This window comes from Podarcis liolepis (assembly GCF_965112155.1).
Source record: "Podarcis liolepis genome assembly, chromosome: 17".
Classification (NCBI taxonomy): domain Eukaryota; kingdom Metazoa; phylum Chordata; class Lepidosauria; order Squamata; family Lacertidae; genus Podarcis; species Podarcis liolepis.
In genome coordinates this window covers 8,526,989-8,548,389 of record NC_139571.1, presented here as the reverse complement: position 1 = coordinate 8,548,389, position 21,401 = coordinate 8,526,989, and the positions used below count along the sequence as shown (strand labels likewise).

General features: G+C 45.8%; 1 protein-coding gene across 2 annotated transcripts in view; it reads left to right on the top strand.

Moving 5' to 3' along the window:
- The window catches only part of LOC310696846 (A.superbus venom factor 1-like), a 71,104-nt gene extending 50,247 nt beyond the window's left edge, over window positions 1-20,857 (top strand). For both annotated transcript variants that reach the window (XM_083482894.1, XM_083482893.1), the window contains 13 exons: window positions 1,128-1,278; window positions 2,186-2,349; window positions 3,595-3,753; window positions 3,945-4,095; window positions 5,612-5,666; window positions 7,497-7,584; window positions 8,602-8,691; window positions 9,643-9,748; window positions 11,948-12,037; window positions 13,988-14,074; window positions 15,357-15,440; window positions 18,476-18,611; window positions 20,559-20,857. In XM_083482894.1, coding sequence (XP_083339020.1) covers window positions 1,128-1,278; window positions 2,186-2,349; window positions 3,595-3,753; window positions 3,945-4,095; window positions 5,612-5,666; window positions 7,497-7,584; window positions 8,602-8,691; window positions 9,643-9,748; window positions 11,948-12,037; window positions 13,988-14,074; window positions 15,357-15,440; window positions 18,476-18,611; window positions 20,559-20,700 — 1,503 coding nt within the window. In that variant the 3' untranslated portion in view covers window positions 20,701-20,857. The remainder of the gene's footprint in view (window positions 1-1,127; window positions 1,279-2,185; window positions 2,350-3,594; window positions 3,754-3,944; window positions 4,096-5,611; window positions 5,667-7,496; window positions 7,585-8,601; window positions 8,692-9,642; window positions 9,749-11,947; window positions 12,038-13,987; window positions 14,075-15,356; window positions 15,441-18,475; window positions 18,612-20,558) is intronic.
- Window positions 20,858-21,401: the final 544 nt, after the last annotated feature.

The window sequence follows — 21,401 nt, the reverse complement described above, 5'->3', positions numbered from 1 at the left end:
AAACTGCATTTTTGTGCACTGCTCTGGTTCGCCAGAAGTGGTTTAGTCATGCTGGCCACATGACCCAGAAGCTGTACGCCGGCTCCCTTGGCCAATAAAACGAGATGAGGGCCACAACCCCAGAGTCGGCCACGACTGGACCTAATGGTCAGGGGTCCCTTTACCTTTACTTTTATGGTGAGGTAGAACCGTCTTTCCAACTCCAGTATCCCTGCAGTTTAGCTGGATGGGGTTAGTCAGGGCAGCAGCGAGGTTGAGGTTGCTCAGGCATGCCACTTGAGCCAATCCTGTGCTTCCACCAGTGAGCTGGTGACAGCCCAGATGCTGTCACCTCCCTACTTGAACTCTATCCAGGTAAGCTGCAGTGACAGTGACACAGGCTGCTGCTTGCCGATGGTGGTAGTGAAAATCACCAAAAAGGTTCAGTGTGTATGTGTGTTTCTAACTGACAGGTGGCAGCATGGTTTTCTGTTTAGTTTTGGTGATGGAACTCCTCATTTCCCTTCAGAATTTAGCATCATTCCAGAAAAGAATAGTTATCTCCATTGATGACCACTTTTGCAGCAGAAATCAATCCCCTCCCCCTCCTTTGCCTGGGGCCGACACTGTCTCTGGGAGGCAGTGGAAGCGCCACTCCTCTCTCCCCAATGGGCCGCCCCATATTTCACCAGCCACAAATGGGGTTGCGAGAGAGGAGAGGGCATTTTGGCCTCACCTTTCTTCAAGCCCAAAGCACCATACAATTATGATAGCTGCAGATATTTGTGTGTTTTACATCTGGTTAGATGTGACTTAATTGGCTTTTGCTTATGGAAGTTGTCTTGGGCATTTCTATAGGTTTTGAAATTGGAAAGTTGGGGTATTAATCTATAAACGAGGAAGATTATGGCTGAGATAGCTGCATAAGCTGGTCTCTGAGGATCTGCTGCCTGCCGTAGGAGTGCCCGTTTGTTCCCATTAGGCTTTGCTTGCATATTGTTTGTATATTTCTAAACCAAAGGAGACTGATCTCAGTAGTGCTTCCCCTGGAACTTCTCACTGCTCAGAAGCGCAGGAGCACATAACAATGTGTTTCCTCCCCCAAACACTCCTAACATATCTACTTCTCTTGTCTTCTCTTTATCCAGATTCTAGAGAGCAGCATCACCAAAGCTTCTGATTATTTATTAAAGCAATATGGGACATTGCAAAGACCTTACACCGTGGCCCTCACAGCTTATGCTTTAGCCCTGGCAGGAAGGCTTAATGATGACAAGGTACTCATGGAAGCATCAAGAGGTATGTTTGCGGCAGCACACTCAATGCAAGAAAAAACATGGTCAGGTTTTGAAGATGAGCTGTTCCTGTAAGGAGATGCTTGGAAGACTTCTAGGAAGGAGGACAGTGGTAGCAGCCAGGCCAAAAGCAGCCTGTAAGCGGATGCCCTGTGGGAACTGGGAATGCTTTCCAGAGTACCAAGAGAGTATATCCTGACTCCATGCACCCTTCCCTCTCCCTCCTGGCAGCCTTGTTCCTTCTGCTGTTGGGGAGAAATGGAAAGGTTGTGTCTGCAGAGCAGCAAGAGAAGGAAAGGGCCCCGTGGTGGTTGTGGGTGCCAAATGAAGCCAAATACAACAGTGGAGGGGAAAGGGACTTTTTGCATTTGCTTTACTTGTTGGAAGGGGATGCATGAGCTGACGAGGAGAAGAAGCAATGTTTGAGTCCCAGACTCTAAGTTTATGGAATCAGTGTGGGAAGCCTGAAAAAGAGTGGATGAAATGCTGTGTGGTTGTGGGTGGTTGTGCTTGTGTGGATGAGCCTCAGGGCTGTGTTTTAATGGTTGCTGGCTTCTTCCTTTAAACAAGGGGGATGGTCTAGATGACACTTGGGATCCCTTCCAATTCTACCAATCTACTTTGTTTCTTGCACTGGTTTTCAAAATTCTGTGACTCATTAATCCTCTTCCATAGCTATTGTAAATTTGTTCATAAACATACCATAGCATCACAGCAGCTTGGCCCATGGCTGGGGGAGGTAGGAGGCTTGCAGGCAAGTGAGAGGCAATTTTTAATTTATAATGTATTGTATAGTACATTGATAATCTCTGAATGGAAACTGGTGGGAATTGGGTGGGTCCTTAGCACATTGAGCTCATCCGCCCACCGGGATCTGTTTAATGAGGATCTGTTTCATTGCTGATATATAGATAAGAATCGCTGGGAGGAATATAATGCTCACACCTACAACATCGAAGGCACATCCTATGCTCTGCTGGCCTTGCTGAAAATGGGAAAATTTGATAGTGTTGCTCCCATAGTCAAGTGGCTGACAGAGCAGAAGTATTATGGAGGGACATATGGACAAACCCAGGTGATTGTTTGCTTTATTCTCCTTCTGCTGCTGCCAACAGCAGTTGGACTGCTTAAAAACTGAACTGTAGCCTGTATTTGCACCTCGTTCTTAGTGCTCAGCCTGGTCTAGGCTATACCACTTTAGTTTGCTGGTGGGGGCTCTTATGATAGAATGCTTTACCTGCAGAATAAAAGGGATGCGGATGGAGCTGTGGTCTAAACCACTGACCCTCTTGGGCTTGCTGATCAGAAGGTCAGCAGTTCGCATCCACACAACAGGGTGAGCTCCCATTGCTCTGTCCCAGCTCCTGGCAACCTAGCAATGTGAGTAGATAAATAGGTACCACTGCGGCGGGATGGTAAACAGCATTTCCGTGCACTCTGGCACTTGTCAAGGTGTTCTGTTTCGCCAAAAGCTGTTTAGTCATGCTGGCAACACGACCTGGAAAGCTGTCTGTAGACAAACGCCTGAAAGCAAGATGAGCGCCATACCCCAAAGACTTAACCGTCCAGGGGTCCTTTACCTTTTTACCTTTACCTGCAGAATACAAAACAATTCCCTGATTTGCTCTGATTTAGCACTAAAGAACATTTTTTCCCTGGGAAAGGACTGGGGCAAGGGAAAGATTGCTCAGACCCATGCTTTCTAGGAACAAGGACATAAGAAAGTGTGGAGGAGCTCTAAATTAGACATGCCTATTAATTTTGGCTCTCCAGCCTGGACTCATCTATGGCCTGGACTCATCTATGATGCTGCATGTGTGTAACAAGGTTTGTTTGTGCAGTGGGGCTTTTCTAGAGGATTCGGGGAACTCACAGAACAGGTTTAGGGGGAACAGGTGAGGGGGAGTCCCATTATACCAGTACAAATGGTTCTGTATAGTCACTTAGAGCTTCATTGAATTCTACCCTGTGTACAGAAATTCATATATTAGGGGAAAGTGAACAGGAATGCATATATTAGTAAAAATAATACACAAAAGCACACTATATTAGGAGAACCTATTTGTAAAAATGTTTCAGAACACAAAAAAAGTCAGTTAGTGAAATTATCACCAACTTACAAGTTGTTGTGGAAATTTGCAGAACTGAATTTAAGTTTGGGGAAATGAGAAACTCGAGAGAGACCCAAATTGACAGATTTGTCCCTGAGTGTGCTCCAGTTTCCTGGTAACCTCCATTAGCAAACTGTCATTTCCTCTATGTCTAGGTGGGCACCACAAGCTGAACTCACTGAACTCCCATCTTCTTCCTCCCATTTCAGGCAACCATCATGGTATTCCAAGCTCTTGCCCAGTATGAGATCGACGTCCCTACCCATAAGGACCTGAACTTGGATGTTTCTATTAAACTGCCAGAACGTCAAAATCCATTTACTGTCAGGATTGAGTATGCGAATGCCCTCGTTACCCGGTCAACAGAGGTACAGCATTGTTTTTACTTCCATTGTCTCCTAAGACACATACACATTAACTGTTTATTTATTTGTATCCCACCTCTAGTTCAAGCCACGCTACAACAGGGAGGAAAACAACAGTGACAATAATCAGTACAATGACACCAGTCAGTAAAGAACACAATCCAAAAGCATACTAACCCTCTTTGTTTCTTTAGACCAAGCTCAATCAAGATTTCACCGTGAAAGCAACCGGCACAGGAAAAGCAACTATGACTGTTGTGACGGTGTATAATGCAAAGATACGGGAGGAGGCAGAGCAGTGCAAGAATTTTTCTCTGCGAGTTTCTGTTGAAGATGTCCCACTGTGTAAGTTTGAGTGGTGGGTTTAGATTTTCTAGAACTACATGTGCTTCCCAGAAGACTGATGGGCTAGGGGATTGTTTTCTGAAATCAGTAGAATAATGGAATTGTAGAGTTGGAAGGTACAACAAGGGTCATTCAGCAATGCAGGAATCACAGCTAAAGAATCTGTGACAGATACCAACCTCTCTTTAGAAACCTCAAATGCAGGAGAATCCATCACCTTCTGAGGTAGTCTATTACGCTGTCAAACAGATATCACCATCAGAAGGTTTTTCATAATTTTTAGAATTCCCTTTATTGTAATTTGAAACCCTCTGGAAGAGGAGGAAACAAGCTTGCTTCGTCTTCCATGTGGCTGCACTTCAGATACTTGAAGATGGCTATCAGATCATCCCTCAGTCTTCTTTTCTTCAGACTAAACATACCCAGCTCCTTCAACCATTCCTCATAAGGCATGGTTTCCAGACCCCTGATCATCTTATTTGCCCTTCTCTGCACACATTCTATCTTGTCAATATCCTTCTTAAACAACGGGACCCTGAACTGGGCACGGTACTCCAGGTGTACCTGTACAAAGAGTGGTCTTGCTTGTTTATCTACTGCTTAGAGAAATTCGTATAAAATTAACCAGGTGAATATGGGTAAAATGGTGCAAAAAAACCCACATTTGAAAACTAGGTCAGGGTACAGAGAGAAGAAAAAGGCAAAAGGGCTTGGAAAAGGAAGGTGAGGCAATGCCAGAAGGAGGGATAGTGCAAGATTTACCCAAGAACAATCCTATAAATAGTTGTATCTTTTAAAAATATTAGGTAGAACAAAACAAACAAACAAAGAATTTAGACAGTGTGCCCTGTATAATCTGCCAGTCTGATCTGAGACACTGCTTGGCTTATTCAATACCGCTCACTCTAATGGTCCCAGAAAATGAACTTTGAACAAGTCCTCCAAACAACATTACAAAGCACCTCCAGGGAAGACAGCACTGCAGACTTCAGATGTTAAAAAGTCCAAATTGAACAGCAATTGCAAGGGCCAAGCTAGATGTGACAGCAGCAAATGTTTGTCTAATTGTGTGTCTGGGATGGGTGGGTCTGGTGTTAAAATAAGTAGGGACATGTGGGTAAAGCTGCATAGACCCTCTCCTTCCCCTCCCCTCCCCTCTTTGCACTCATTTGCCCCAACTCCTTTTCCCCGACCCCAGTCCAGTTGTGATACTGGAAGCAAGCTTGAGACCAGAGAAGTTGTTGGACTCCAAGTCTCATCAGCCGCAGACAGCATGGCAAGTGGTCCCATCCCATGGCAGGGATGAAGGGTTGTGGTCCAACAACATCTGGAGAGCCCCACATCCCCAGTCATGGCCACGACATTCTTTGGGAAGGGGCCTATTAGTTGGATAGGCCAGCAATGGCAAGTATGGATCTTAGTTGGACAATTAAGCCTGTGTTACTCTTTTTTGAGTCACACTGCAAGGAATTTCCACAAAGTGACTAATTCTTTGTGCTTCCCCCCCAATTACAAGTTAAAGGGCAGGAAAAAGGAGCCAAAGGAGCAGTCAAGATCAAGATATGCACCAGGTGAGCATTTGGGGCTTTCAAGATAGACGTAGGTCACCATCACTGAACATTCAAAGCAACGACTGGGAGAAGCAGAAATTGTTGCTTAACAACCATAGGCTTCTCTGGTTTCAGGAGTTTGAGATATTTGGATTTGGATTTGTAGGGCGGTTGACTGCACCATACTCTCTGGGCTTATCTGCAGTTACCTTTCCTTCATGCTTTCCAAGCATGGCTTGAACTTTATAGCTTCATATCCAAGTACTCTCCCCCACCCCACCCCCGGAGATTTCCCTGCGAAAACCCACTTTTACCACTGAATTGGAGCAAAACCACAAAGCTCCAGGGAACACTTGGACACGGAGCTTTGAAGCGTTGGCCTGTGCCTGGAAAGTGTGGGGCAAAAGGAAAGCATAGCTAAGCCCTCAGCCTGCAAAAGGAACACAAGATACAGTGGTGCCCCGCAAGACGAATGCCTCGCAAGACGGAAAACTCGCTAGACGAAAGAGTTTTCCGCTTTGGAGGTGCTTCGCAAAACGAATCTCCTATGGGCTTGCTTCGCAAGACGACAATGTCTTGCGAGTTCCTGCTGTTTTTTCCCTCTCCTCCCCCTTTTTCTAAGCCACTAAGCTGCTTATCAGCTGATCCGATCAGCAGATAAGCCGCTAAAAGCCGCTAAAAGCCGCTAATAGCGCTAATCCGCTAATCCGTCAATGGGCTTGCTTCGCAAGACGAAAAAACCGCTAGACGAAGAGAATCACAGAACGGATTCTTTTCGTCTTGCGAGGCACCACTGTAAAGGAATGATTCCAATTCTGAACACCAGAGAGTCTACTGAAATAGCTAAACAATCGAGATTTTAAGCCACGGTAGGTTGCTCAGTTGTGGTTTTGCTGTTTGTATTGCACACCTACATAACCACTGTGCATTAAGCAAGCTGTCCAGGGCCGTCTTAAGCATATCCGGCACTGTGGTGCAAAGATCCCTCCGACGCCCCCCTCCCCGACAACTCCAAAACAAGGTAGAAAATGTCCTCTGCCTCCCCCACTGCCCTGATCCCCAGCGTGGTGGCGGCGATTGAGCAGGAAAATGTGCTGGCGGACATGCTCTCCAGCGTCAGGGCGCCAGAGAAGGCAGCCTGGGAAGGCTGTGCGCCGCCATTTACCAGGAAGCAGGAGAAGGACAACAACCAGGAGCAGGGCTGTCTTCAGCAGGTGCCGAGGCTAAGCCTCTGTGGGGATCGCTCTCCTCTTGCGGAGGCTTGGGAAGGAAGCTGCATGCCCGCCAGGCATATAGTTGGCGGGGCACAGCTGGCGTGCATGCAGGGGAAGGGGAGGCCGCCAGCAGAGCCGCGCAGCTCCCCCACTCGCTAGGGTGCCCCTGAGAGGCCGGCGCCCTGGCGCAACGAACCACTAACACCAATGGGAAAGACGGCTCTGAAGCTGTCCAATTTTTTTTAAAGGAAAAAAAGAGCACAAACACGAAGTGTTCAATGACTTTCCCCCCAAATAACAGAAAGAACACCTCCTCCCACGCCAGCCTGCCTGTTTGTTAAGATCTGCTTGGTGGAGTGAGGTGCACATACAGTGGCCCACAGAATGGCTTTGCCAGGCACACCTTGCCTTTGCATTATTTTCATTTAGATGGGAGGGAGAGGCACACTTTTTTGTCCCGATGAAATGGACAGCGATGCTATATTTTTACTTCTGCTGCCTGTTCTGCGATTGCAATCAACTTTAGCATGCTGGTTGACGTATTGTTTTAAATTGTTATTGTTAATTCTGATGTTAATGCTATTGTTAATGGCAATGAAATCCATTCTGGCGTCATTTTCCCTGTCCGTCATTCTAGGTATCTTGGAAAGGCTGATTCTGCAATGTCAATCATTGATGTCTCCATGCTTACTGGCTTTTCACCTGACACTGGAGATCTTAAGAGGGTAGGCGAGCTTTCCTTGGCGCTGGAGATGACTGCTTCAGTTGTTCTTTGAGAATATTGCACTAGAAAATTCACTGCGGTCAGCAAAAAAACTTGGAATTAGATCCACAGGAAGAATGGATTAGGGTTTGTCATAAATGTGCCACCAGTTCTCCTGCTATGAGGCAGCAGCTTACTAGACTGGGTACAACAAAGGATCATAGAATCATAGAGTTGGAGGGGACCCAAGGGCCATCTAGTCCAACCCCCTGGAATGCGGGAATCTCAGCTAGAGCATCCCTGACAGAGGGCCATCCAACCTCTGCTTAAAAACCCCCAAGGAAGGAGAGTCCACCACCTCCCAAGGGAGTCTGTTCCATGCAGGAATTTCCTGCCTTGGGAGAAATGACTGAGGGTTCTGTGGAATTTCCCTAAGAAATTTCTCTAACCGTATGAAAATTCATCCTACCTCTCTTGAAATCCCTCAGATACATACCATATTTTTCCGCATACTGGATGAGGTTTTTTGACACAAAAGGGCAAAAAAATGGGGCCGTCCAATACACGGATAGTGGCATGGGGGGGAGAGATGCTGCTGTGTGTGGGGAGCGATCTGGGGGCACTGGCTGGCGGTGCACAGCGTCCCCCGACGCCGCTGCGCATGGGAAGCACTCCCTGGATCGTTTACCGCTCGCAGCAGCGTGGGGGAAGGTGCCCTCCACCCAACCGGCTATCTGGAGCGCAACTTCCCTTGATGTGGTTGTGCACAGGAAATGATCTAGGGAGTGTTTCCCGCCTGCAGCTGCATGGGGGGAGAGGCTCAACAACTTTGGGCCATCCCCCCTCATTTTCTTAAAATTGAGTCCCCCAAAATAGGGGGGAGTCTTATATATGGGGGCGTCTAATAGACAAAAAATTACGGTATATTGAGCCTCCAAATTTCCTCTAGATGAAATGCTCTACCCCTGAGGGGTTGCATGCTTGGGTTAACTCCAACCCTTGGTGCCAATGATGTCAATTGTTCTCATTCTGTGTTCAGCTTTCTGATGGAGTCGACAGATACATCTCCAAGTTTGACATCAACGACGCCATGTCTAAAAAAGGGAACCTCATCATCTATCTGGACAAGGTAAATACTTGCTGGAGAGGTTCTGGGAATAACTGGCATAACTAAATGTAACTGTAGCTAAACTAACACTGGTGTGCATCTGTGAGTTAGAGGGTGGGTTATGCGTATACATTTTACAGGATTTTTTTTATTTTCTTGAGCTGGCACAAGAAGCATTTTGTCTTCATGGGCATACACACTAGTCCCCGTGTAATTTGAGAAGGTATTATCATTCTGTATTTTGAATCATGAGGTAAATTATTTGCTTCAGGGTGCCTAATAAGCTTCCTGGTTCAGGCAGGCCTTAAACAGGTCTTCCCAGCCCAAAGTAAAGGCCGTTGTGTATCTTTTAAGAATAGCTTAGGACTTAGACACGGGCGGCACTGTGGTCTAAACTACTGAACCTAGGGCTTGCTGATTGGAAGGTCGGCGGTTTGAATCCCCACGATAGGGTGAGCTCCCGTTGCTCGGTCCCAGCTCCTGCCAACTGAGCAGTTCAAAAGCACGTCAAAGTGCAAGTAGATAAATAGGTACCGCTCTGGCGGGAAGGTAGACCGTGTTTCCATGTGCTTCTCTGGTTCGCCAGAAGTGGCTTAGTCATTCTGGCCACATGACCTGGAAGCTGTATGCTGGCTCCCTCAGCCAATAAAGCGAGATGAGCGCCGCAACCTCAGAGTCATCCGTGACTGGACCTAACGGTCAGGGGTCCCTTTACCTTTACCTAGGACTTAGGAAAAGCCACATAGTAAAATTCTATCTTAGAGCTGTGTAGTGTAGGAGGAAGCTACAGTTGGTAGTTTTTTTTCTTTTCTACACACAACTCTTAAAATTATAGGAGCACTTTCAGGTTCAGTTTAGGTGCACAGTCTTAGGGTTTAGAAATCATGAACGTATGGAGCTTGTATGGATTTTCTTCTCTGGTGGAAGACTGGCACCCAAAGACTTGTTCTTTCTTTTCGCTTCCCATCCTAGGTTTCTCATGAAGAAGATGAATGTTTTCATTTTAAAGCTTACAAGTATTTTGAAGCTGGTCTCATTCAGCCTGGATCTGTCAAGGTGTACAGCTATTATAATCTAGGTAATGGCAACGTCAGGATAAGTTGAAAGCTGCCCTCAGTTGTGCATCTTAGGGCCTGATCCCTACAGCTTTGTGTAAAACTGGGACTTTGGGCTCTGGTGAACTTGAGGACATAAAATACAAGCTGGATTCTCTTAACATTACATACAGCTCTCCCCGTGGACCCAGCCAGATAGGTGTATTGACCAAATAGCATGCACATAACTTTTCTGAAAGTCTTTTTGGCCCCATTTTATGAATGCAGAATTGAGCAATATATCACATAAAAACATCAAAAGGTAATGACATGAGAGCAGAGACCCACAAGTAGCGCAGCTCAGCAACATCCACCCCTAAGACATCCCTGCTCTAAGCCAGTGTTTCCCAACCACTGTTCCGCGGCACACTAGTGTGCCGCGAGATGTTGCCTGGTGTGCCGCGAGATGTTGCCTGGAGGGAGGCGGGCGAGTCCGGCGGCGAGAGGCGGGGCGGCGGCGGCGAGGAGCCAAGCCGCGCTCTCCTTCCTGCCTCGCTTTGCTGCCTCCTCCCCCCCCCACCCCCAAAGCTTGGAGGTTTTCCGGCAGGAAGGAGGGAACTTAATCCTCTCCAAGGGCTGCGGAAAACAGACATGCAAATGGGGGCTTGCCAGCTCTTCAAGCGCCGCCGGCTTTCTTCGGGAATTACCGCCCGCCGAGCCCGGTAACGCTGACAGGCCGAGCCGCGGGGCTTGGCAGCGCAGCCGGCAGAGTGTGGGAAAGGGCGGCCGCCACGCGCCGGGCAAGGCGAGACTCGACGGGAAGGACACCGGCAGCAGCGCCCCCCCCCCAAACACGCTCCGGGCAGGTAATTCACAGAGAGTGGACAGAAGGAAGCCTTAAGTTTCTATCCAAGAGCTGTGGCCTTTTTGAATGCTGTAACTCGATAGTGTGACCTGGGAGTTTGATGGGAGTGGTGTGGGTGTGGCTGGAATGTGGTTTGTTTGGTTGTTGTTGTTGTTTTGCTTTTGTTGTTTTAAGGGATGGCATCCAATTTCGTTGCACTTTGTGCAATGTTGCACTTGTGTAATGACAATAAAGAATCTATTCTATTCTATTCTATTCTATTCTATTCTAAAGGGCTTCAGCCTCCCAGAGTGGCGGGGAATAATAATAATGATAATAATAATAATAATAATAATAATAATAATAATAATAATAATAAAATTGACAGGTGGTGTTTTTTCTAGGTGAGGGGGTGGGGACTGTAATAACAAAAAAATCAGCTGTATATCAACCGCTGTTTTGCAATGAGGAATTGCAAATAAGGAAGATCAAAAGGAGAATGTTTTTTGGGGGGGGACTCTCTTCCTCTTCCTCCTCCTCCTCTCGTTCTTGCTCCTCTTCCTGGCAAAAGGGCTGCTGAGACCCCTTCTCTCTTGGGTGCCGGTGGGTGCTGTGACGTTGACGCTGCTGTGGCAAGTGCCTTTACTTAGCAGAGTGCATTCCCCTTTACACAGGAGGGGAGGGAAAAAAATTGAAACTTACACTTTCGTGCGTCCCTCCCGGCGTGACGCTGCGCGCTGACGTCACGGGGCTGTGATGGTGGTGTGCCTCGAGATTTTTTTCATCAAACAAGTGTGTTATAGGGCCAGGGAGGGTGAGCTGGCCACTGACAGGCTCGACCTGGGCTGCCAAGCCCTTTTAACCGAGCACTGGTGGCTCCACCAAACTCAGATCGACATCTGCTGAAAATATTTGCCCACAGTCTCCCCTGTAATGCAGTTGTCAGAAAGAACAATAAACCACATTTTTCAAGTGACTTCTGAATTATATCTGCGGTTCCTTAGCCATGCTTAAGCCCAGGAACTCCGGGGTCCTTCATGGCAGCACTGTCTGTACTGAGGAGCATGACCATTTGTGCATAGGTCAATTTGTGCAGCAAAATACACTTCCAGCCACAGACCGTTACCTGAAGAATAGAGTACAGAACTTGAAGAGAATGCTGGGGTACTACTCTCTCCTTTCCATGTGACCATTTAAAGAAACCTTCTTCATGGGTTTCCCTGCATTAAGTCAGGGTGACTAATACATCACCCTGGAGAAATGGGTCACCTTCTCCTGCTCTGTGCATTTCCTAAGGCTTATCTTATGGAATCAACCCCCCACCAGGGAATTAAATCGGTGAGCCACACAGGCGCGTCAGTGTGGAAGTAAGGACCTCTCTTTTCATTCTTCCTTTCAGATGAGCAATGCACCAAGTTCTACCATCCCTCCAAAGGGAGTGGCCTCCTCGATAAGATATGTCATGGTGATGTTTGCCGGTGTGCTGAAGGTAAGGCAGGGGGTGAAGCAGAGATGCTGCTTCCAGTCACCCAAACACAGCTCTGGGGATGTGGGGAGGGTTGGTCCGCATGGAAACAAAGGCCCTGTAGACATTTGTGGTTTCTGAATCACAGGAATTAATCTAGGGTGTATCTATTATCTAAGGTGCCATAGCAAGGGATGGGGTTGCTATTAAAAGAACCTGGTCTTTACAAGATTTGGCAAAATCACTACTGATTGGTTTGGACTCGGTTTGAGCTCTAGCACTTTATATTATCTGATGAAAAATAGCAAATTTTTCAGTTGGAGGGAGCGGCAGGTTCCTTTCTTTTACATTTACCAAATGTATATTTCAGTGTATAGTATATTTATAATACTAACAGGTAATGCACAATAAAAATAATCTAAAATACAGTCAGATGCCACAATAATATTGAATATATTCTTTTTTCTTGAAGTTATAATTAACTTCAAGTCTCTACATACCATCTCCTAAAATATGACAACCCTCCCAACAATTTTATTCCAGTGTCAAGAAGGTGTCAAATAGTTCCATTTTAAACTTTTGTTTGATAAATGTAAAAGAGGGATTTTTCAAAGCTGAAAATTCTTTTTAACAGGCAAAGACGTCACTAGCCTCACAGTTTTATATACATACATAAAATTGTAGGGCTGTCATCAGGGTGCAGTTTGAGTGGATGAGAACAGGCAGCTGCTCCAACTCCAGTATGATGGCAGTCAGGCAAATGGGAAGCATGGGTGGCTGGTGACTCAGGCGAGAAACACCTGCCGCGGCCTGTAAAATGCCACTGCGGCAAGGTTTGACGGAGGAGGGCTGGTGTTTCAGAAAACTGCTCTCAGAAGCGCATGCCCACCTTTAAAAGGTAGGATGAGCTGTGAAGGACAAGGGAGACGCTTGGACAGGGCTGCGGAAGGAGGGGGCAGTTTGGGGCAAGCTACGAGAGGAGAGGGTGGGACGAGCCATGAAGGGATATTTAGGTGAGCAGAGGCGGTTTTAGAGTGATGTGACCATTGTGGTTGCACCGTCCGCCACACTGCAGGGGGCGCCAAAACAATGCTATAGTATGGGGTACAGCAAGCGGGGGGTTCCAGATTTTACTGGTGCACAGGGCTTCGCTGAAATTTGGGAGCCCGAAGTCTGCCACTGCAGGGAGAGGTGGGTGAGGTGGGGTTTAGGTTTGGACTCAGGGCCGGATATAGGTTTGATGATTCCCTAAGCTACTGAAGGTAATGGGGCCCTTTATATGTCCAGCTGTCCTTTGTCAACAACAAATTGTCGCTGTTTTTTGTGTTGATTATATGCTATACGGTAATTTATGGATCTAATAGGTATCTAAAGCCATTTGCACATAACAAAGTATGTATTTTATCAAAGCAATTGTTGAGCTGAAATACAATTAAGAAGAAGTATATTAATAGTGAAATAATTATTAAGCTCTAACTTAAAATGATTGGGGGCCCATTACTTACATCATAGGAGCCTACATAACACAAAACACTGTTACTGTATGTAGGTTTTATTTTATTTGTTTTTTATCTTATATTTTGGAAATGTACCTCCAGTTCTTTTTTCCTTTATTTTTTTTGGTGTCCCCAAGAACTGGGGCCCTAAGCTATAGCTTGTTTAGCTTATACGTAAATCTGGCACTGGTGGCACTGGAAACGGAGTTGGTGGGTAGGTGAGCAGAGCCACCATTTGCAATCCAAAAGGTGATGTCTCCTCACTGAATTCTCTCTGCAGTATCTTAAAATCTCCTGGGGTAGACTTATGACTACGGTGAATAATTGTTAGGGCTGCTGCTGGAACCCAGCCCTAATTTGAAAACCCGGCAGCCGCAATTATCACATCCGTTTAATAATACTCCCAGAGACAATTGGGGACTTCTGGAGAAATCTTCCATCTCTGCATTCATTTTCTCTCTCTGCTCTTCTCCCAAAGAAACTTGCACCATTTACAACACTGCAACGAAACCTGTGGATCTGCAGCTACGAATTGCAGAAGCCTGCAAGCCAGGAGTGGATTATGGTAACTAAAGTTTACTCTGCTAGATGAGGCAATGGCTGTGCTTTGGTGTTAATAGCAGCTGCATCTGGTCAACCCTGGACATTGTGCAGTGATGTGGCTAAGGAAGTGGCTGAGCTATCACTCCCATGAGCCTGTATGGCCAGTGTTCAGGAATGATGGGAGTTGTAGTTCAGGAGGTCTGGAGGTCTGGAGGTCAGCCCCTTCTGCTTCAAAGTCCTCACAGGTTTCAGTTGAAGAATTAAAAGCATACCTGTTTTTCTTATTGAAGCATGTGGGCTTTAAGGGTGCTGAAATTATGACTGCATCATGTCCTATTATTTATTTAAGATTTTTTTAAAAGACTATAAGGAGATTCAGATCCTATACCCACTTGTAAGAGTCTTCGTCTTGGTGAACTCAATAGGGATTACTTCTGTGTAGCCATGTATAGAGAGTTGGGCAGCAAAGGGAGAAGATAAAATTCAAGAATTTCTCCTTCAAATCTGTACCCACTTACCTGGGAGTAAAACCTACTGAACTCAGTGGGATTACTTCAGAGTAGGCAATGTAGTCAGAGAGAGTAGTCAAGAAGATGGTTTTTGCACGTGCTGTAGAGGGAACTGAGGGGCAAGTTACCTTCAACCTGGGAAGGTAACCCATCTCGGAGAAGGAAAACTCCTAAACCTACCTTGTGGAATCTCTTCAGGAGAAGAAAAGCTAAGGAGTAAATCCTACACAAATCCAGAGTGGGGTCCCTAAGACGGTTGGGTGGTGCCTTGTAAGCCTCCTTCTGGCAGCTCCTGCAGCCAAACTGGTGCCAAACATATTGCTCTACTTTCCTTTGGACCACATCAGTGAGGCCAGAAGGGGGGTTATCGTCTGGGCAGTCCAGGACTTCCATGCACACTGCCCAGGCTTGCCCTGTGGAACACCCTCCCACCAGATGTCAAGGAAATAAACAACTATCTGACTTTTAGAAGACATCTGAAGGCAGCCCTGTTTGGGAAGTTTTTAATGTCTGATGTTTTATCATGTTTTAATATTCTGCTGGGAGCCGCCCAGAGTGGTTTGGGAATCCCAGCCAGATGAGCGGGATATAAACAATAAATAAACAAATTATTATTATTATTATTATTATTATTATTATTATTATTATTATTATTATTTGGAGTTAAGGGGTTTTTTTGATGGGGAATCATACAAATCATGCAGAATCATGCAAGTTCACTAGCAAGGTTAAGGCATATATGAGGAAAACATGCAGCCATCTTAATTAAAAATTTTCTCTGTCTTCGTTTTTAAGTGTACAAGACCAAGCTGATTCTAATAGAAGAGGAAGGCGATTATAACAACTATATCATGGAAGTTCTGGAAATCATTAAATCAGGTAAGAATTTGCACCCTGAAGGGAAACTTGCTGTGGATCCAAAAGTAGCAACATTTACTTCAAATAACTGTTAAAAATCTCACGTTAAGTCTCTAGGCCATTGATTTTCAGTCAGTCCGACAGGCAACCCTAAGTCTCCTCAGAAGCTTCCCTGTGAAAGATGCCATGCCCAGCACTAGGAACAAAAGAAACTTCTAGTAGCCAATGAGACCATTGGCCCATCTAGTTCAGTATTGTCGACACTGACTGGCAGCACCTCTGCCGGGTTTTAGGTGGGGGAGTGTCTCTCCCAGATCTACCTAGATTGGATTAGGTATCTTCTGCATTCAAAGCAAGTGCTCTACCACTGAACTGTGCCCACTTCCCCATCACTGCTTGTCTTTTCTTCCCACCAGAGGTTGTTTCAGAATGTACGCGTTCTGCAACATGCAAACCACAAGGAAAGGGTTTTTGGTACCTAGAAACTCTGAAAACCATGAGCCTAACTTACTAACAACTATTCTTTATATTAAATGAATACCACACTTTTTAGTAATGCTCACCTTGATTCACCTAGGAGCAAATGTTGATGGAAATGTGTTTCTGTTTATGTCTCTTACTGGATGAAAGGCTGAGGATGCAAAGAGGTCCAATCCAGAAAATAAACCTAGGCATACGTAGCTCAGATCAGATCATTAGCATTGCCAATAACACTGGTCCTCTATTTTGAAGAGGAAAGTAGGGGACCAGATTTACTCTTCTTTGCTGTTCCATAAATGATTTAAAAAAATAAATATTTTTAAACACTTTGCTCTACAAGTGACAAATTAGAGAACAGATTAATGACCCTTTATTGTTCTGGTGCTTTTTTTTCATTTGGTGAAATGACAATAAATTTTAGGAATAAAATTAGAGGCGCTTAGGTTGGGAAAACTTACCGTATTTTTCGCTCCATAAGGCGCACCAGACCACAAGACGCACCTAGTTTTTGGAGGAGGAAAACAAGAAAAAAAATATTCTGAATCTCAGAAGCCAGAACAGCAAGAGGGATCGCTGCACAGTGAAAGCAGCAATCCCTCTTGCTGTTCTGGCTTCTGTAATAGCTGTGCAGCCTGCATTCACTCCGTAAGACGCACACACATTTCCCCTTACTTTTTAGGAGGGAAAAAGTGAGTCTTATAGAGCAAAAAATACGGTACATTGCTTAAGCATGTTACATTAGTTACAAAAACACACACCCTTTTTTTCCTCCTCAACAAATGAAAAGTAGGTAGGCATATTTAATTTTATTCCCGTCTTTGAAGTTCTTAGCATTAAAAAAATGTGGTGAGCTATTAGCTAGCTGAAATGTGTTTTACATGCAACATTTACTGTGACCAATGTAACACCACTTGTGCAACTTAAATATATTTTCATATATTTTCTTCCCTGATAATTTAATAAAGGATTAAGGGAGAAATTCTATGCATAAGAAACTAGTATAAAGCAAGCTACTAGAAGTTAAGCTGGAGTAAAGTTACACCAGCTCCAAATTCTGTTCAGCAGGGAGGCTGTTGAAGTTGCTCTGCCTAAGCCCAGCAGAGGGAAAACTTTAAACTTTAAAATAGTACTGTGGTACCTCAGGTTAAGGGATGCGGGTGGCGCTGTGGGTTAAATCACAGAGCCTAGGACTTGCCGATCAGAACATCGGCGGTTTGAATCCCTGCGACGGGGTGAGCTCCTGTTGCTCAGTCCCTGCTCCTGCCAACCTAGCAGTTCGAAAGCCCATCAAAGTGCAAGTAGATAAATAGGTACTGCTCCAGCGGGAAGGTAAACGGCGTTTCTGTGTGCTGCTCTGGTTCGCCAGAAGCGGCTTAGTCATGCTGGCAACATGACCCGGAAGCTGTACGCCGGCTCCCTCGGCCAATAAAGCGAGATGAGCGCCGCAACCCCAGAGTCGGTCACGACTGGACCTAATGGTCAGGGGTCCCTTTACCTTTTACCTCGGGTTAATAACTTAATTTGTTCTGGAGGTCCATTCTTAACCTGAAACTATTCTTAACCTGAGGTACCACTTTAGCTAATGGGGCCTCCTGCTGCCGCCGCCACGTGATTTCTGTTCTCATCCTGAAGCAAAGTTCTTAACCCGAGGTACTATTTCTGGGTTAGCAGAGTCTGTAACCTGAAGTGTCTGTAACCCGATGTACCACTGTATTCTGCACCAGGTTGCCAGGTCACGTGGCTGAGCTGAACAGACCTAAGATCCAGCCTCTCTGGTCCCACCTTTGGCACATCTCCAGAATGCCCCCTTTTTGGACTTACACCTACCTGTGTCAGCTCAGTCAACTTTAGCTCAGCTGACCGAGCCCCACTTGAGCCAACAATAGCAAGTTACAACAGCGTATCTTTGGCTAAGCCAGCATCGGGGATTTCATGCTGATCGAGATCCAGTTGCTCATTCCAGTGGATCTTGCCCCCCAAGCCAGATATGTGAGAATCTGAAGGATAGTGGTTTGCATATTGTTTCTGACTAATCTTGAACCCAGAATTAAAAGGACATATGGGAGGCCTCTTAGACAAGCCACTCCTTGAGCCTTGATCCTTTGCATATGAGAATAGTAATGCTAATGACCTACTGAGCAGAAGTGTCTCCACTGCCATCAATAAGCCCAGACGCTGAGGTCCATCTCTGAGGGTCTTCTGGCAGTTCCCTCACAGGGAACCAGGCAGAGGGCCTTCTCAGTGATAGCACCGTCTCTGTGAAACACCCTCCCATCAGATGTCAAGGAGATTAAGAACTACACAATTTTTGGAAGACATCTGAAGTTTTTAACTTCATTGGGAAGCTTTTAACGTTTGACGTTTTATTATGTTTTTATATTCTGCTGGAAGCCGCCCAGAGTGGCTGGAGAAACCTAGCCAGATGAGTGGGGTATTAATAATAATAATAATAATAATAATAATAATAATAATAATAATGCAGATTTGATGCATTCATCTTTAAATGTGTATTGGATCCAATTTCTGCTCATGGACCTGATTCAAATATTTCTCCATGTTCTGTCTGGTTCCTCCAGGGAGTGATCCAAATCCACAAGTCAAGCCCCGCAAGTTTATCAGCCACAAGAGATGCCAGGAATCTCTGCATCTGGGGGTGAACAATGAGTATCTGATCTGGGGTCTCAGCACTGACATGTGGCAAACCAAAACTGAGTATGTTTTTAATTTCATTTATTCATTATATGCATAGCCTGCTTCTCCACCATCAGGTCCACAGAGTGCCTAAGAACTGAAGATTCAGTAACAGTTACGCTGCAGCTTTTAAAAACAGCAATCAGCCAATGAAACAAGCAAGAAAAAAGAAAAAAAGTTGGGGGGGGGCCACTTCCATAGAGAACTTTTTGTGATCACAACTGACATTTTCTTGGTACATAGATGGGATTGTTAAAGTCACATTAACCATGCTGCTGCTAAGAACCCTTTATATATACCAGACTTGTATTCACAACCTCATCATGGTCGCTTCCACACTCTCTCACTAGATATCTGGAAATACAGAAAGCTTTCACCCATGTTCTCCCGCATTGCAGAACTTATATGAAACTCAGGAGTTGTGTCTTCTCCCAGGGGCCTCAGGTCCCATATCCTTATCTCCTAGTAAGGATGTGGGTGGTGCTGTGGTCTAAACCACTGAGCTTCTTAGGCTTGCTGATCAGAAGGTCGGCGGTTCAAATCCCCACGACTGGGTGAGCTCCCGTTGCTCTGTCCCAGCTCCTGCCAACCTAGCAGTTCAAAAGCATCCCAGTGCAAGTAGATAAATAGGAACCACTGCAACAGGAAGGTAAATGGCATTTCCGTGTGCTCTGGTTTTTGTCACGCTGTTCCGTTGCGCCAGAAGCAGTTTAGTCATGCTGGCCACATGACCCAGAAAGCTGTCTCTGAAAGCAGAGATGAGAGTTGCACCCCATAGTCAAATTCGTCCAGGGGTTCTTTACCTTTACCTTTTACCTTATCCCTATCTCCTAAATTATTATTTACACCTTTGCTCCCACAGCAAAAGCATGAAGTGTGAATTGCAAATAGTTGTTCCTACCTTAACATTACATACCAGGTAGACTTGATCAACTACATTGCACCAATGTAGCACCACTGCATATACAAAATTCAAGCGTAAAGCTGTTTGTATTCTAAAATTTCCTCTCTCAACCTGCATCTTCTTGGAGACTGTTCCTGGGTTTCAGCCCCTTAATGGAAATGGAAATGTTTATTGGTTGGAAGCTACAGTTGCCTTAGTTAGAACAAGCCTGAAATTTGGTCCCCATGACTAACAAGGCCCATCTTGGCTATGATTCCATGAGAGGGGCCTTTTTTCCTTTTGTGTTGTACCTTTGTAAGATCGCAAGAGGTGTTAAGGCCATGGAGCATGCCTTCTGACAGGGCCGGCCCATCCACGAGGCAGACCGAGGCAGCCGCTTCAGACAGCAGAATATAAGGCGCAACAAGGAGAAGCAGCTGCTGCAGCTTCTGGGTTCTAGTGAGATCTTGTGAGAGTCCTTCAAGATCACGTCGAGAGCTCCTTGCTTACTGGGGTCTCGGGAAGGTCGTGCAAGGCCTCTGGAGGCCTCCTTGTAATCTTGTGGGGCTCTTGTGAGATCTTCCTGGAAGCTGAAGCTGCATGACCCAGGTAAGCCCTTCATGGGCAGGCAGTCCCTTCCTATTTCTCCGCCTCTACCTGCTGATCTAGAGAAGCGGGTGGTGCTGTGGGTTAAACCACAAAGCCTAGGAAGGTTGGCGGTTCGAATCCCCACGACGGGGTGAGCTCCTGCCAACCTAGCAGTTCAAAAGCACATCAAAGTGCAAGTAGATAAATAGGTACCACTCCGGCGGGAAAGTAAACAGCGTTTCCGTGCGCTGCTCTGTTTCACCAGAAGCGGCTTAGTCATGCTGGCCACATGAGCCAAAGCTGTACGCCGGCTCCCTCGGCCAATAAAGCGAGATGAACGCCGCAACCCCAGAGTTGGCCACGACTGGACCTAATGTTCATGGGTCCCTTTATCTTTACCTACTGATCTACGATGTATCTAGATTCACATGCAGCACTTAGGCCAGCCGGTTTTCCTGTGGAGCAAAGATTCAAAGCTTTCCTTCTCCCCTTTCCAGGGTCAACTACCTCATTAGCAAGGACACCTGGATCGAGAGATGGCCAGATGAGGACGAATGCCAGGATGAAGAATTCCAGGACTTGTGCAATGACTTCACTGAGCTTTCCAACTCACTGATCATTTTGGGCTGCCAGGTCTAATGGCAGAGGCATCGGCGGCAGCGGATGATTCCCATGAGATGGGTTTGAGTCAGAACTTCAAAGACACCTTCCCTCCTGAAGTTCTGCTTCCTATTCTTTTTGCTCTCCAAGTTCCTCTTCAAATTGTTTATATTGAAAATAAAGAACTGATTTCTTACTGCTGGGTCAAGTTAATTATTTTCATTCAAACCTCAGGTTGTTAAGGCTGTTGCGGTGTTTGTTTCTATAGTGCCATCAGTGCGAGTGACCCTTTACAGAGGGCAGGGGAAGAGGAGTCTAAAATTTAGCACAGGGGAGTCAATCCATCTATCAGTCAAACGTTATTTGCTAAAACCCATGGGTAATCAAAAATGAAAACAATCAAACTGAGAGATACTTTTTAACAATACAAATATACAGGATACGTCCGTAAGCATGACATAAAGATACTGACTCTAGATGCATATCTGGCAATCAAATGGTCCAAAACAGGGCATAAGGAATTATTATTATTATTTATTTATTTATACCCTGCCCATCTGGCATTGTTCTTCTCTTTGACATCTGGTGGGAGGGCGTTCCACAGGGCGGGTGCCACTACCAAGAAGGCCCTCTGCCTGGTTCCCTGTAACTTGGCTTCTCGCAGGGAGGGAACCGCCAGAAGGCCCTTGGCGCTGGACCTCAGTGTCCGGGCAGAATGATGGGGGTGGAGGCGCTCCTTC